A 16,478-nucleotide genomic window follows, 5' to 3' on the forward strand; every position below is an offset into this window, starting at 1 on the left:
ATAAAAAAATTCTATGCCAATCCAAATTCTGTATTTGGTCACTAGGGGGCACGCAAGGTAAGATAATTGTCTCGTTCTCTACGTGTGGGGTATCAGTGTATTCAATCATTTCAATACTCAATTAGCGATTTTTCAATTTGACACAATATTCTTCTCAGCGTTATGAAAATGTGATGTAGACCTATTTGTTATGAAACGTTGATATCGAGAAGATATATATGTATGTAGCCTACCTACATGTAGAGCTGATATAACAGAACCGCATCTGTTTACACAAACTACTTCTAATTTAAATGTTCTGTAAAATCGCAACTTCCTGAACATCAGGCCCAAATCTCACCTGGCGTTCTGGACCTTTACAAAGGTGTGGGCGTGGCTAAATGTCGTGGGTGTGGATGGAAAGGGTCAGTTTCAAGAAACAATTGTTGACTGAAACAAACACCTCAGCCACGACAACCACAAAGGTTTCACAACTTTTAACCAGAGGAGTCATTGAAGGAATTTTACCAATGGGACAGTTGCTACTTTTGATCATCGTTTCATTAATCTCCCTCCCGCGTTGACTTGAAACGTCTTGGGCCTCGGGAGGGAGGAATAGAGTCCCGTGTTTCTAAATCGTTTTGTTTGATTGAACTGTCTACCAACTGGATTTAACTCTTAAGTAATTGAAGAAAATGAATTCCGCACGATTTGAATACGAGGTAAGTTTTGTTATACAAATGATACATTTAGGAACAACGGTGTAACCAAGTCCGCCATGCACCACTGTTGTCACTTTTGCATTGTTAGCGACTTAATTTGAAAATCTATTTTACAGACATACATAACGTTTCATTCCAGTCACCAAGGTTTCTATAAGGGCCACCTGTCAAACTCAGTCCATATAGGCAAACCAATTGACTTTCAGTGACAACATACCACAAGTGAACACTTCCAGGAAGTACGTTGATTTATCACTGGCCTTCAGGTTATCCCAGCTAATTTTAAACTTGTATAGTTAACTTTTTATGGTGGGTAATTATTCATTATCATAAAATTTGAGGATGGATGGGCATAATTAATTTTAAATAAATAATTCAAGTTAGATAATTAGTTTTGAATGCGATGTCTTTTTGATGACTTAAGGAAAAATTGTGTTGGAGGAAGGAACACACGATAGGATTTGTTATTTTAAGATATCCTTTATTTAACCAGGGAAGTCACATTGAGAATTACATCTGTTTTCCAGATGAGCCCTGGATAACATGAATGAAACGCCTGTAGCCAAGTTAGCAGGGACCCTCCCCATCTTGACTGTCTGGATATTTCTCCATCGTATGTTAATTTAAAGACAGTGTAAACTTTGATAAGAGACACACATGACAAGTGTAAATGTATCAACCAATCATTCATGGTTTAAGTCACATCACTCTAATTAATGTCAGCTCTGTGTACCCTATCTCCCTCACTGGTCAGGGCGGCCATATTGATTTCATATACCTCCAGTGTTCAGTGGTCACAAACTAATTACATGTCCTTGCTGTACTAAGGGCAGGCCCCGGCCCCCTGGTAACAGTACCTAGTATTGAGTCCCCACTCCCAGCCCAGACAATGCTGGCCTGCCCCAACTTCCAGGTATTCTGATATCCTGTGGATCCCAGACTTGTCCTGACTCAATCCCCCTCCAGCCTCGCTGCTGCTCACCCACAGAGGAAGACTACTGAGAAGAAAGTTAGTCGCTGCACAGAGGAGTTTAGAGAGGGGGGGAAGGTAGGTTCCTCTATGGAAAACCTRTTCCTCACACTGCATTTTGATATTATTCTAAATGTTGGTTTTGATGTTTATACACATGCATAGTCATGTTGATTAAAAAGTGAGGGTTGTGAAATGCTACATAGTTTTGAGCTCAGTCAAAAAATAAAAGCAAACAGGAGGTTGAAGTCCTGAAAGAACATGCACTTTTTAGGGACAAGATGAGGGATATCATATTTGTAAGGGAAAGGAACAATAATTCTGAGTACTTGCTGGTATACTGAATGATATAGTCTCTTTTCCCTGAGTGTCCTGTTGAGATAGGCGCTGCCTTGTGCAGATAATTCATGCTCAGGAATGTACTCCTAGTTTTCCTGCTTTGTACAGTATGCATTGTCATAGTTCTTGGACTGTCTCTAGGTTTCCTGTAACAAATACTGAAGTGATAGTTAAACATTAGCTACACATAGAAGAGCTGGTATAGTCTGTGGAATTGGGTCATGGAGATGTCCASACAGATATCCTGGTTGTCATTGATATATTTCCAGGTTACACAGTAAGTTAGTACATGCAGAAGCTTTTCATGAGATGTGTCTAAGAGAAAATGCTCCTTTGCTTACACAAGTGTCGTTAAGAGCAGTTCTCTGATGAACACGCTCACTACATAACCAAAAGTATGTGGACACCTGCTTGTCGAACATCTCATTCCACAATCATGGGCATTAATATGGATGCTGCTATAACAGCCTCCACTCCTCTGGGAAGACTTTCCACTAGATGTRGGAACATGCTGCGGGGACTGACTTCCATTCAGCCACAAGAGCATTAGTGAGGTTGGGAACTGATGTTGGGCGATTAGGCCTGGCTCGCAGCCAATTCATCCCAAAAGTGTTCGATGAGGTTGAGATCAGGACTCTGTGCAGGCCAGTCAAGTTCTTCCACACCGATCTCGTCAAACCATTTCTCTATGGACCTTGCTTTGTGCAAGGTGGCATTGTCATGCTGAAACAGGAAAGAGCCTTCTCCAAACTGTTGCCACAAAGTTGGAAGCATAGAATCGTCTAGAATGTCATTGTGTGCTGTAGCGTTGATTTCCCTTCACTGGAACCAAGAAGCCTAGCACGAAACATGAAAAAGAGCACCAGACCATTGTTCCTCCTCCACCAAACTTTACAGTTGGCACTATAAATTTGGCCAGGTAGCGTTCTCCTGGCATCCACCAAACCCAGATTTGTCCATCGGACTGCCAGATGGCGAAGCGTGATTTATCATTCCAGAAAACTCGTTTCCACTGCTCCAAAGTCCAAMGGAGGTGAGCTTTACACCACTCCAGCCGACGCTTGGCATTGCGCATGGTGACCTTAGGCATATGTGCAGCTGCTCGGCCATGGAAACCCATTTCATGATGCTCCCGACGAACAGTTCTTGTGCTGACATTGCTTCCAGATGCAGTTTGGAACTCGGTAGTGAGTGCAACCGAGGACAGATGATTTTTTACGCGCTACTCGCTTCACCACTCAGCGGTCCCATTCTGTGAGCTTGTGTGGCCTACCACTTCGGTGACTGAGCCGTTGCTGCTCCTAGATGTTTCCACTTCACAATAACAGGACTTACAGTTGACCGGGGCAGCTCTAGCAGGGCAGAAATTTGACCAACTGACTTGTTGGAAAGGTGGCATCCTATGACGGTGCCACGTTGAAAGTCATTGAGCTCTTCAGTAAGGCCATTCTACTGCCAATGTTTGTCTATGGAGATTGCATGACCGTGTGCTCATTTTAATACACCTGTCAGCAGTGTGTGGATATGGATATTTCATCCAAATGTTTAAAGCGGTGTCCACATACTTTTTTTTTTATATATAGGTCATATATTTTTAAGTGTGGTATTAGTTGTTTCTCACAGCCCTGAACCCAAGACGAGCAGCACTACAGTCATTACAATGGTCATTACTGGTTAGAGATGGTGTATCTTATGTAGGTATATTGTGGTGATTTAAATTTCTAGCTCTTCAAAAACTATTTCACTCACTGCTAATGTTTTGAAATATATACATTTTTTTGCAAGTAAAGTGTCACTAGTGGAAAGATGTAGAAGAAATAGATGCTTGTGCAAACAAATTCATTTGTATAGGTAATTTGTATGGGTCAGGATTGCTGGAAAGCAGATCCCCTTTTCTGTAGTGATGGGGGGAAAAATCCATACAGTTACATATTTGGATTTTGTTTTTGATGATATTGCAATATTATTTTTGRGCTTGTTGGCTTTACCTGCACCAAAACTCCAGTATTTTTCCTTCATAGCTTGTTCCCCATCTTTTCAAAAAGGGAGCCAATTCAGAACTTTTATTTCCACTACTGATCAAGACTCGTTCTCATGGCTCTCTATTTTCCTTCTGCAGCAGACACATGTTGAGCAATATGTTTGGAACATCGAATCGCAATAAAATCACAGTATCAAATTGTAATAAAATCACAGTATCAAATTGCAATACATATAGATTCGCAATAAATATAGTATTGGCACCTTTGTATCGTGATATCGTATTGTGAGGCCCCGGGAAATTCCTAGCCCTACTTTTCTGTACTTCTCCTTAGCTCCCTGCCCTGGCCACATACTGTATTTTTATTTATTTGTGTGTGTATACATACATACATACATACATACATACATACATACATGCATGCATGCATGCATGCATACATAGAGTACCAGTCAAAAGTTTTTGGACACACATACTCATTCCAGGGTTTTTCTTTATTTTTACTGTTTTCTACATTGTAGAATAATAGTGAAGACATTAGAACTATGAAATAACAACTATAGAGTCGTGTAGTAACCAAAAAAAGTGTTAAATATAATGTATTTTATATTTGAGATTCTTCTAAGTAGCCACCCGTTGCCTTGATGACAGCTTTGCTCATGCTTGGCATTCTCTCAACCAGCTTAACCTGGAATGCTTTTCCAAAAGTCTTGGAGTTCCCACATATGCTGAGCTCTTGTTGGCTGCTTTTCCTTCACTCTGCGGTCCAACTCATCCCAAACCTTCTCAATTGGGTTGAGGTCGGCTGATTGTGGAGGCCAGTTCACCTGATGCAGCACTCCATCACTCTCCTTATTGGTCAAATAGCCCATACACAGCTTGGAGGTGTGTTGGGTTGTTGTCCTGTTGAAAACAAATGATAGTTCCACTAAGCTCAAACCAGATGGCATGGTGTATGAATGCGGAATACTCTGTGGTAGACATGCTGGTTAAGTGTGCCTTGAATTCTAAATAAATCACTGGCAGTGTCACCAGCAAAGCACTCCCACACCACCTCCTCCATGCGTWACAGTGGGAACTACACATGCAGAGATCATCCGTTCACCTACTCTGCGTCTCACAAAGAGACAGTGGTTGGAACCAAAAATCTCCAATTTGTACTCCAGACCAAAGGACAGATTTCCACCGCTCTAATGTCCATTGCTRGTGTTTCTTGGCCCAAGCAAGTCTCTTCTTCTTATTGGTGTCCTTTAGTAGTGGTTTATTTGCAGCAATTTGACCATGAATGCCTGATTTCACACAGACTCCTCTGAACTGTTGATGTCTGTTACATGAACTCTGTGAAGCATTTATTTGGGCTTTCATTTCTGAGGCTGTCAACTCTAATGAACTTATCCTCTGCAGCAGAGGTAACTCTGGGTCTTCCTTTCCTGTGGTGGTCCTCATGAGAGCCAGTTTCATCATAGCGCCTGATGGTTTTTGCGACTGCACTTGAATAAACGTTCAAAGTTCTTGAAATTCTCCGCATTGACTGACCTTCATGTCTTAAAGTAATGAAGGACTGTTGTTTCTCTTTGCTTTTTTGATCTATTCTTGCCATGATATGGACTTGGTCTTTTACCAAATAGGGCTGTCTTCTGTATACCACCCTACCTTATTTATCACTACCCTAACTGGCTCAAAAGAAATTCCACAAATTAACTTTTAACAATACACACCCATTAATGGAAATGCTTTCCAGGTGACTACCTCATGAAGCTTGTTGAGAGAATGCCAAGAGTGTGCAAAGCTGTCATCAAGGCAAAGGGTGGCTACTTTGAAGAATCTCAAATATAAAATAGATTTAGATTTAACACTTTTGGTTACTACGTGATTCCATATGTGTTATTTCATAGTTTTTCAATAGTATTCTAAAATGTAGAAAATGTTAACAAATAAAGTTAAACCCTGGAATGAGTAGGTGTCAACTTTTGACTGGTACTGTATATGTATATTTTTATTACTTTGTTGCTCGTCATGTGAAAGCTGAGACATGTGGGGCTGTCACTTGTTAGGTGTATAAAGTTTCCTCACTATCATATTCTATTTTCTCAGCCTCAAAGTTTTCTTTGTGGAATGGTTCTTTATGGCAACCATAGATGACCCATGGATCGGACATACAGTGCCTTCAGAAAGTATTCACACCCCTTGACTTTTCCACATTTTGTGTTACAGCCTGAATTTAAAATGTATTAAATTGAGATTTTCTGTCACTGGCCTACGCACAATACCCCATAATGCCAAAGTTTAATTATGTTTTTAGACATTTTTACAAATGAATTAAAGATGAATATCTTGAGTCAACTATTCAAACCCTTAGTTATGACAAGCCTAATAAGTCCAGGAGTAAAAATTTGCTTAACAATTAAGTTGCATGGACTCACACTTTATGCCATAATAGTGTTTATCATGAATTTTGAATGACTACCTCATCTCRGTACCCCACACATACAATAATTTGTAAGGTCCCTCAGTCAAGCAGTGAATTTCAAACACAAAAACCAGGGAGGTTTTCCAATGCCTCGCAAAGAAGGGCAGCTATCGGTAGATGGGTAAATCAACATCCGGTAGAAAACGAAGCTACAGCAAAGTTGAAATATTTGAACTCTGGCGGCAAGTTCCATCTACTGTGGCAGCTGACATTAGATATTTATATATTTCATTTTACATATATTTGCAAAAATTTCCAAAAACATGTTTTCACCTTGTCATTATGGGGTATTTAATCAATTTTGAATAAATGTAATCCATTTTGAATTCAGGCTGTAACACAACACAATTTGGAATAAGTCAAGGAGTAGGAATACTTTCTGAAGGCACTATATGTTATCCACCTTAGTATCGGGGAATGGTGTCATAGTCATGATGTGTGCTTTGTAATTTCCTCAGTTACCATTTTAGGATTTCCTGTGTGAATCCTCTTGAGTATTTGTATTTATTATGGCAGCAGCTTCTCTTCCTGGGGTCCAGCCAAATTAAGGCAGTTTTATGCAATAAAAATAAACATGACATAAAATTTCACAACAGATACACATTAAGTGTGTGCCCTCAGGCCGCTACTCTACTACCACATATCTACAACATAGCATAGTGCGTATGCTATTGTGTGTATTTATGGCTGTGTGTGTAGGTCTCTTCACAGCCCCCATTGTTCCATAAGGTGCATTTTGAGCCGTTTAAAAAAAAAATCTGATTTTACAGCTTGCATAAGTTACTTGATTTTGAATAGAGTTCCAAGCAGTCATGGTTCTATGTAGTACTATGTGCTTCCATATTCTGTTCTGGACTTGGGGACTGTGAAGAGACCTCTGCTGGCATGTCTTGTGGTGTATGCATGGGTGACTTATAACAGTGAGTGAGTTTTATAATTATAAATTATTTCACTCAGAATTTGTGTAAAGATGTAATTTATTTCGGCTAGCTAAATTGCAGGGGGGGGGGGGGGGTGTACTCAGTGTGTACCCATTGATTCTGGAAAAATATAACTTATAAATGCCTCATGAGCTTAGTTCAACTGTCGTACCCCATCAGAACCCCAAATATATAAGCTTGTTTTAGTTCTGTTTGTAAACATTGTGAATATAAACAAACACTTTATAGTCTCAACATGGTTACATCTATAATTTTGATATTTAATGGATGGTCAGTCCTTGCATCCATAGCTTTTTCTATGAATTTGAGTGGTTATATTTCTCCGGCCTCATATACCTCAGCTTTTTACACAAACGGTGGCGGGGTACCCACTTTGTTATTGTTTGAACTGCAGATTGCCCGTTTAAATTGCGCTTCAAGAAAGGATATCTGGAAACGGCGCAAGAGAACATGAGTGATTCCACTATTATAACCACCAACTCTGTTCTGGCCAGTAATGCATATTCCKCTACCGACTGGCAAAATTGTTCACAGAAGATCTATTTGTACACGTGGATATGTGTTACATTTGGGGATCCACCTTGTTTATGGATGTAAGGGCACAACAGCAATTTTCTGATCTTAGAATTCCAGAGATCCCAAGATTGAGCCGAGGGTCAGGTGAGGTCAGTGTGACCTGTCCTTTCCCAGACAGGATCAGTGTCAGCAGTGGAGTGTGATTACGGAGGAATGTGGCTGTTTCGGTCAGATCAGAGCACACACTGTCCTATCTCCTCTTTCCCTCGCTCTCTATCTGGTAGTGTGTGAGCGGTGTGGGTCAGAGTGGAAGTGAGCGGTAAGGGGACACCCAGGTAGGAATTCAGCCAGGAACTCTCCAACAGTCTGCGGTCTCCTGACCGTCCTGTGGAACGGCCCGTTATCCCTGCCTACTGCAGTCTCTCACACATGACCGGTAGAGCAGGTTGGTTATTAAATGAACCCAGTCACCTAGTAACTACATGGTATCTAGGGAGAGAGAATTCACGCTAACTCAGCACAATGTGGTGGTGTTATTGTACTAGAACAGAATAACCTCTACAATGTCTGTAGTAGTGACACTTGTCATGACCATTTTCTACCACTTATCTGTAATCTAATGTAATGGGTTATTATATGGTCAAATTTCCATAACATAATAACGGGGACTATTAGAATGTTCATTGTCATAAACAAAGCATAGCTATATCATGACTTAATTATAACACTAGATTTTCAATTAAAGTTAATGTTACTAGCCAGAGAAGGTTAGTGTTGTCACGTTTGATGTGACATTTTACATTTAAATATGCTTTCACAAATGCATTACACTTTAATAAATAGATCTCTTAAGCCATGTAGGTTTAGACTGATGAGATATTTCAACCAGCAGGTTTCTAAAGTTCTGGTGGAGCTGACATTAAAAAGGTGCTACATAGATAATGATTGAGGATTTAAACAACAACCATTGACACTCCTGGTTAACGTTTAAACAGATGGAATGCCTGTCTATTGAAAGCGCAGTTGCTCTGCTCAGTTATATTGTGCAGGCTGAGTCAGACTACTCATTGATTTGGTTTTGACTTTCATTCCCACTCTCTAAAGCCACATCTTGTAATGTACAATACAATAAGAAAAACACAGAGAGGATGCACATATGTGTGTTTACATTACAAACATCAAATGGTGGTGTGTGAAAAGGTGCTTGTCATTGTTAGCTATTTATCTGAACCACACCTCTCAGTACAGAACACCTCATTACCCATCAGTCTAACTGGTTTGACTAATATGCTGCTACCCTGCTGTATGCCTAGCAGTCCGACTATACCTTATTGTTTAGTTAATACCATTAGATCTCCAGATGTCCCCTCGTGCTTGTAGTGGTCACATGCAGTGCCTTCAGAAAGTATTCACACCCTTTGACTTTTTCAAAAAGATAAATAGTTTTACAGCCTGAATTTAAAATGGATTACACTTAGATTTTTTTGTCACTGGCCTATACACAATAAGTAGAAWTATGTTTTTAGAAATGTTTACTAATAAATATGAAATTAAAAGCTAAAGTGTCCTGAGTCAATAAGTATTCAACCCCTTTGTTGATGCAAACCTAAAGTTTAGGAATATGACTTCTACCTTACCTGTCACCCTAGACCCAGTTCAATTTGCTTACCGCCCCAATAGGTCCACAGACGATGCAATCGCCTTCACACTGCACACTGCCTTWTCCCATCTGGACAAGAGGAATACCTATGTAAGAATGCTGTTCATTGACTACAACTCAGCATTCAACACCATAGTACCCTCCAAGCTCATCATTAAGCTTGAGGCTCTGGTTCTCAACCCCCGCCCTGTGCAATTGGGTCCTGGACTTTGACGGGTCGCTCCCAGGTGGTGAAGGTAGGAAACAACATCTCCACTTTGCTGATCCTCAACACTGGGGCCCCACGAGGGTGCGTACTCAGCCCCCTCCTGTACTCACTGTTCAACCATGACTGCATGGCTATGCACACCTCCAACTCAGTCATCACGTTTGCAGATGACACAACAGTACTAGGCTTGATTACCAACAACGATGAGACAGCCTACAGGGAGGAGGTGAGGGCTCTCGGAGTGTGGTGTCAGGAAAATAAATAACCTCTCACTCAACGTCAATAAAACAGAGGAGATGATCYTGGACTTCAGGAAACAGCAGAGGGAGCACCCCCCTATCCACACGGGACATCAGTGGAGAAGGTGGAAAGTTTAAGTTCCTCTGCGTACACATCACGGACTAACTGAAATGGTCCACCCACACAGACAGTGTGGTGAAGAAGGCGCAACAGCAACGCCTCTTCTTCGCCTCTTCAACAGTACCTCTTCGACCTCAGGAGGCTGAAGAAATGTGTCTTGTCACCTAAAACCCTCACAAACTTTCAGATGCACAATTGAGAGCATCCTGTCGGGCTGTATCACCACCTGGTATGGCAACTGTACCGCCCACAACCGCAGGGCTCTCCAGAGGGTGGTGTGGTCTGCCCAACGCATCACCGGGGGCAAACTATCTGCCCTCCAGGACACCTACAGCACCCGATGTCACAGGAGGGCCAAAAAGATCATCAAGGACAACAACCACCCTAGCTACTGCCTGTTCACTCCGCTACCACCCAGAAGGCGTGGTCAGTACAGGTGAATCAAAGCTGGGACCGAGACAGAAGCTGTTTTTCAATCTCAAGGCCATCAGACTGTTAAACAGCCATCACTAGCACAGAGAGGCTGCTGCCTACATACAGACTTGAAATCATTGGCCACTTTAATAAATGGAACACTAGTCACTTTAATAATGGCACTTGAATAATGTTTTCATATCTTGCATTACTCATCTCATATGTATATACTGTATTCACTACTCTATTGCATCTTAGCCTGTGCTGCTCTGTCATTGCTCATGCATATATTTGTATATTCTTATTCCATTCCTTTACTTAGATTTGTGTGTATTAGGTATCGGTTGTGGAATTGATAGATATTACTTGTTAGATATTGCTATTGCTGCACTGTRGGAAATAGAAGCACAAGCATTTCGCTACATTCGCAATGACATCTGCTAACCATGTGTATGTGACCAATAACATTTGATTTMAATACAAATTTGCTAAACAAGTCACATTGCATGGATTCACTCTGTGTGCAATAACAGTGTTTAACATGATTTTTGAATGACTACCTCATTTCTGTACCCCACACATACAGATAATTGTAAGGTTGAGCAGTGAATTTGAAATTCAACCACAAAGACCAGAGAAGTTTTCCAGTGCCTTGCAAAGAYGGGCACCTATTGGTAGATGGGCATTGAATGTCTTTTTGACCATGGTGGTTATTAATTACACTTTGAATGGTGTATAAACACCCATTCACTACAAAGACACCGGAGTCATTCCTAACTCGGTTGCCAGAGAGGGAGGAAACTGCTCAGGGATTTCGAGGCCAATGGTGACTTTAAAACAGTTAGAGTTTAACGGCTGTGATAGGAAACAACTAGGGATGGATCAACATTGTAGTTACTCCACAATACTAACCTAAATGACAGTGAAAAGAAGGAAGCCTGTACAGAATAAAACTATTCATAAACATGCATCCTGTTTGCAACAAAGCACTAAAGTAATACTGCAAAAAATGTGGCAAACAATTAACTTTTTGTACTGAATACAAAGTGCTATGTTTGGGGCAAATCCAATACATCACATTACAAAGTACCACTCTACAGATTTTCAAACATAGGGATGTCTGTGTTGTGTTATGGGTACMCTTCTAATCGTTAAGGACTGGGGAGTTTAATCGGGATAGAAAAGGAATGGGGCTAAGCACAGGCAAAATCTAGAGGAAAACCTGGTTGTCTGCTTTCTACCAGACACTGGGAGATGAATTCACCTTTTAGCAGAGCAATAACCTAAAACATAAGGTCAAATCTACACTGCATTTGCTTACCAAGAAGACCGTAAATGTTCCTGATTGGCCGAGTTACAGTTTTAACTTAAATCTGCTTGAATCTATGGCAAGACGTAAATGGTTGTCTAGCAATGTTCAACAAGAAATTTGAAGAATTTTMAAAAGAATAATGGGAATATATTGTACAATCCAGGTGTGCAAAGCTCTTAGAATATAGCCAGAAAGACTCACAGCTGTAACTGCTGCCAAAGCTGATTCTAATAAGTATTCAAACCCCTGAGTCAATACATATGTAAATTTGATATTTATGTTTTTCGTTTTCAATAAATTTGCCAAAATGTCTAAACATTTTGTGACTATGGGGTCTTGTATGGAACAGAATGCATGTAATCAATTTTGAATTCAGGCTGTAACACAACAAAATGTGGAATAAGTCAAGGGGTATGAATACTTTCTGAAGGCACTGTATTTTATCTTTAGTGGTGTTTTTTTACAGGCAATACACTGTGACAGGCTTTTGCAGTGMTTTTGATTTGTTTTCTTCTGTTCTGTTTATACTGTCAGTGAAAGTTGTCCACTGTCTAATGCATTCAATACCATTTCCGGTGTAATCATATGACACTACTGAGGCCTGTAGCTGGAAAGACATCAGCACAGTTCACATGGATCTAACTGGAGGGAGTAGTATTTTTGTTTGAGGGCAGAGAGATAGAGACAAAGGGGATATGACGAAAAGCATGTAATGGTTTTATTAGGCTGTGATCAGGGTGACTGATGGAGAGAGCGACCCCCGAGCGCTCACTGACCCCATCCTTAATGATTCCCTTAATTCCAGACCYTGATTGCTGTTAGAAATTCCAATTAGGAGGCATGTGTGAGAGCCAGAGCGTGGTAAGAATGGCCTTTAATTGCGATGAGTTATCATCTAGACCAGTGTAATTGAGCCCCCATCTTAAGGGGCGGCACTTCTGACAAATTGATTTAATACCGAAGCGATTCTCCCGTCCCTAATGGTGGATCGGGTCCTTCTCTCCACGCTGGGCCACAGGCGCAGAGGCAATTGTGTGCGGTGATTACTATCTGCTCTGTAATCGCTCTCTGTCTTCTGAGTGTGCAAGCGGACTCGGACACACACCCTGGACCCAGAGCAGGGTACATAGATCTTAGCCTATGCCCCAGGTAGCCCTGAACTTACCCATCATACTGAAGTACTGTAGGGAGAGAGAGAGAGGGCTGATATGGAGAGTCACTATATGCACATAAGTCAATATGACATCAATTCACATTTTAATGGTCACATACACATATTTAGCAGATGTTATTGCGGGTGTTGCGAAATGCTTGTTCCTAACTCCAACAGTGCAGTAATATATAACAATTCACAACAATACACAGAAATCTAAAAATAAAAGAATGCAATTTTAAAATATTTATAAATATTAGAGCGAGCAATGTCGGTGTGGCATTGACAAATACAGTAGAATAGAATACAGTATATACAGTGCCTTCGTAAAGTATTCAGACCCCAACACACAATTGATTAAAAAAAACAACAACTCAGATCTTACATTAACATAAGTATTCAGACCCTTAACTCAGTACTTTCTTGAAACACCTTTGGCAGTGATTACAGCCTCAAGTCGTCTTTGGTATGATGCTACATGCTTGGCACACCTGTATTTGGGAAGTTAATCCCCTTCTCTGCAGATCCTCTCAAGCTCTGTCAGGTTGGATGGGGAGTGTTGCTGCACAGCTATTTTCAGCTCTCTCCAGAGATGTTTGATCAGGTTCTGGGCCACTCAAGGACATTCAGAGACTTGTCCCGAAGCCACTCCTGCGTTGTCTTGGCTGTGTGCTTAGGGTCGTTGTCCTGTTGGAAGGTGAAACTTCACCCCAGTCTAAGAACCTGCACCATTGCACTCAGGACTTCATCAAGGATCTCTGTGTACTTTGCTCCGTTCATCTTTCCTGACTAGTCTGACATGCATAGTCAACTGTTGAACGTTATATAGACAGGTGTGTCTTTTCAAATGATGTCCAATCAATAGAATTTACCACAGGTGGACTCCAAGTTGTAGAAACATCTGCAGGTACATTCTGTTTCCATTGATCATCCTTAACTCAATTTTGAGTGTCATTGCAAAGGGTCTGAATACTTAGGTAAATATGGAATTTCTGTATTTTATTTAATAGATTTGCAAAATGTTCTTGCTTTGTTGTGGAGGTTCTGTGTGTAGATWAAAAAAAATCCATTTTAGAATAAGGCTGTAATGTAACAAAATCTGGAAAAAGTCAAGGGGTCTGAATACTTTCAGAATGCACTGTACATATGAAATGAGTAAAGCAGTATGTAAACATTATTAAAGTGGGGCAGCAGGTAGTGGCGGCAGGTAGCCTAGTGGTTAGAGCGTTGGACTAGTAACCGAAAGGTTGCAAGATCAAATTCCCGAGCTGACAAGGTAAAAAAAAAAAATAATCTGTCGTTCTTCCCCTGAACAGGGCAGTTAACCCACTGTTCCTAGGCCGTCATTGAAAATAAGAATTTGTTCTTAACTGACTTTAAAGGTAAACATTATTTTTTTWAAACAGGGTTGAGTAACCCTGTGGGCGGTGCAGTTTCCAGCTAGTCATGGCTGTTCAACAGTCTGATGGCCTTATGGTAGAAGCTGTTTTTCAGTCTCTCGGTCCCAGCTTTGATGCACCTGTGTTGACCTCGCCTTCTGGATGGTAGCGGTGTGAACAGGCAGTGGCTRGGGTGGTTGTTGTCCTTGATGATCTTTTTGGCCTTCCTGTGACATCAGGTGCTGTAGGTGTCCTGGAGGGCAGGCAGTGTGCCCCTGGTGATGCGTTGGGCAGACCGCACCACCCTCTGCGGTTGTGGGCGGTGCAGTTGCCGTACCAGGCGGTGATACAGCCCGACAGGATGCTCTCAATTGTGCATCCGTAAAAGTTTGAGGGTCTTAGTGTGGTGAAGAAGGCGCAACAGCCCCTGTATGTGCGGGTGGAACATTTCAGATTGACAGTGATGTGTACGCCGAGACATGCTCCACTCCACTGCGGTCCCGTCGATGTGGATAGGGACGTTCTCCCTCTGCTGTTTCCTGAAATCCACAATCAGCTGCTTCGTTTTGTTGACGTTTTAGTGACATGGTGAGGCAGTGGCTAGGGAGTATTGTTGTTGTCACCAAGTACTTGCTCACAGTTGGCGGTTCCTTAGAGAAGGTGGAGCACATACAGAGTGCCATGGAAGTCTTTTCTGCAATGCAACGTGTGTGCTCTCCGGTCACTAAACTGGTTGGGCCTGTTTTGACGTCAGGATTTGTTCTGAGCCTGTTTCAACATGTCAGTGATTCTCCCCATTTTTGTTTATTTACAAATTAAACAAYAACATTGTTTCACATGACTGACACCATTGTTGTTATGGTGTGAATCAGTTTTTAGACGTCTTTGCAATTCACCGTCAGTCTAATACAGGGTGATGATCCAGAATGCGGTCAGTTTCACAAAAAATGCAATTGTCTGTCTTTCCCCTGCTGACCTACACACACCACACATCTGACTACTGCACTGATAGACAGACACACACTGACCTTTCCATGGTAACACCTCAAGGACATCTCCCTCTCTCTCTGTGTCTCTGCGCTCATCTCTTTTTAAATCCTTTAGTAAGGTTTTAGCCTCCAATGTGAAATGAGAAGTATGGCTTAGGTTATACTAGTGATACATAACCCTTCCTGATGAGAACAGTGAGTTGGATCAGTTCCTCTTTGMGATAATGCAGCTGCTGTTGCTTCTTGATTTTAGTTGCCGAGCCACAGAATCTTAGCTTTCATTTAGTTCTTTGTTACTGTTCGAATGTTGACGATGGGAACCTTCTGATGCCAGGATCAGTAGAATTGGCACTTTGTTTCTAGTGCCTTCGTTGAAGTCACTGGCTTTTCCTTTGTAGCTTTTTACAAGTCCCCTGTCATTACTTTCACCTCGTATGGTAAGACTGAAGTCTGGAGGTGGCTATAGTTACTGTCTTGTACTTCAGTGTTCAGTCTCTTCKTGAAATCATCCTGAAACTATGATCTCCTAACAATCTCCATGTCGTCCTGCAAGTTAGATGACTCACATACTCTACACTGGATGTTATTGTACTCCTACGTCTTGAGTATTAGTAATCTCATCATATAAATGTAGGTAAGAAATTAACTTATCTCCGTCTTTTTATGTCTGTCTGCCTCTGTCTACCTAGGGGCAGAACGGGCGGCATGAGCAGGTCACCTTCCTGGATAACAAAGAGAAGATGTCATCGAAGAAGAAGACTGGAGTGATAGTGGGAGTCCTCATCGCTCTGCTTGTCTTGGCAGCCGTGACAGGAATCCTCATCTGGCTCTTTGTTAGTGAGTACAACTTTACTATGTAGTCTGAGACTAATGCATGTAATAATCATAGACTAGGTACTATCACTCAGTCTGACGGAGTGAAAATGCAAAGGATGCCCCAAAGTGGCTCAATAACTCCAACCGTACTAATATTGCTAATTTCCAACTCTCTCAGTTTGGCCTGGAGTATTCTGGGAGGTTTGTTTCTTCTAAAGTCTGAACATTGATAGCTGAAATGTAAATAATGGCAAGCAGCTTTTTATAAT

General features: G+C 41.3%; 1 protein-coding gene across 1 annotated transcript in view; it reads left to right on the forward strand.

Moving 5' to 3' along the window:
- The first annotated feature begins 381 nt into the window (after positions 1–381).
- The window catches only part of LOC111958965 (suppressor of tumorigenicity 14 protein homolog), a 35,929-nt gene continuing 19,832 nt past the window's right edge, over positions 382–16,478 (forward strand). The window contains exons 1-2 of the mRNA XM_024146878.2: positions 382–701; positions 16,083–16,230. Of these exons, the coding sequence (XP_024002646.1) occupies positions 675–701; positions 16,083–16,230 (175 nt within the window). The 5' untranslated portion in view covers positions 382–674. The remainder of the gene's footprint in view (positions 702–16,082; positions 16,231–16,478) is intronic.

The sequence above is a fragment of the Salvelinus sp. IW2-2015 genome, unplaced genomic scaffold, assembly GCF_002910315.2.
Source record: "Salvelinus sp. IW2-2015 unplaced genomic scaffold, ASM291031v2 Un_scaffold16593, whole genome shotgun sequence".
NCBI lineage: Eukaryota > Metazoa > Chordata > Actinopteri > Salmoniformes > Salmonidae > Salvelinus > Salvelinus sp. IW2-2015.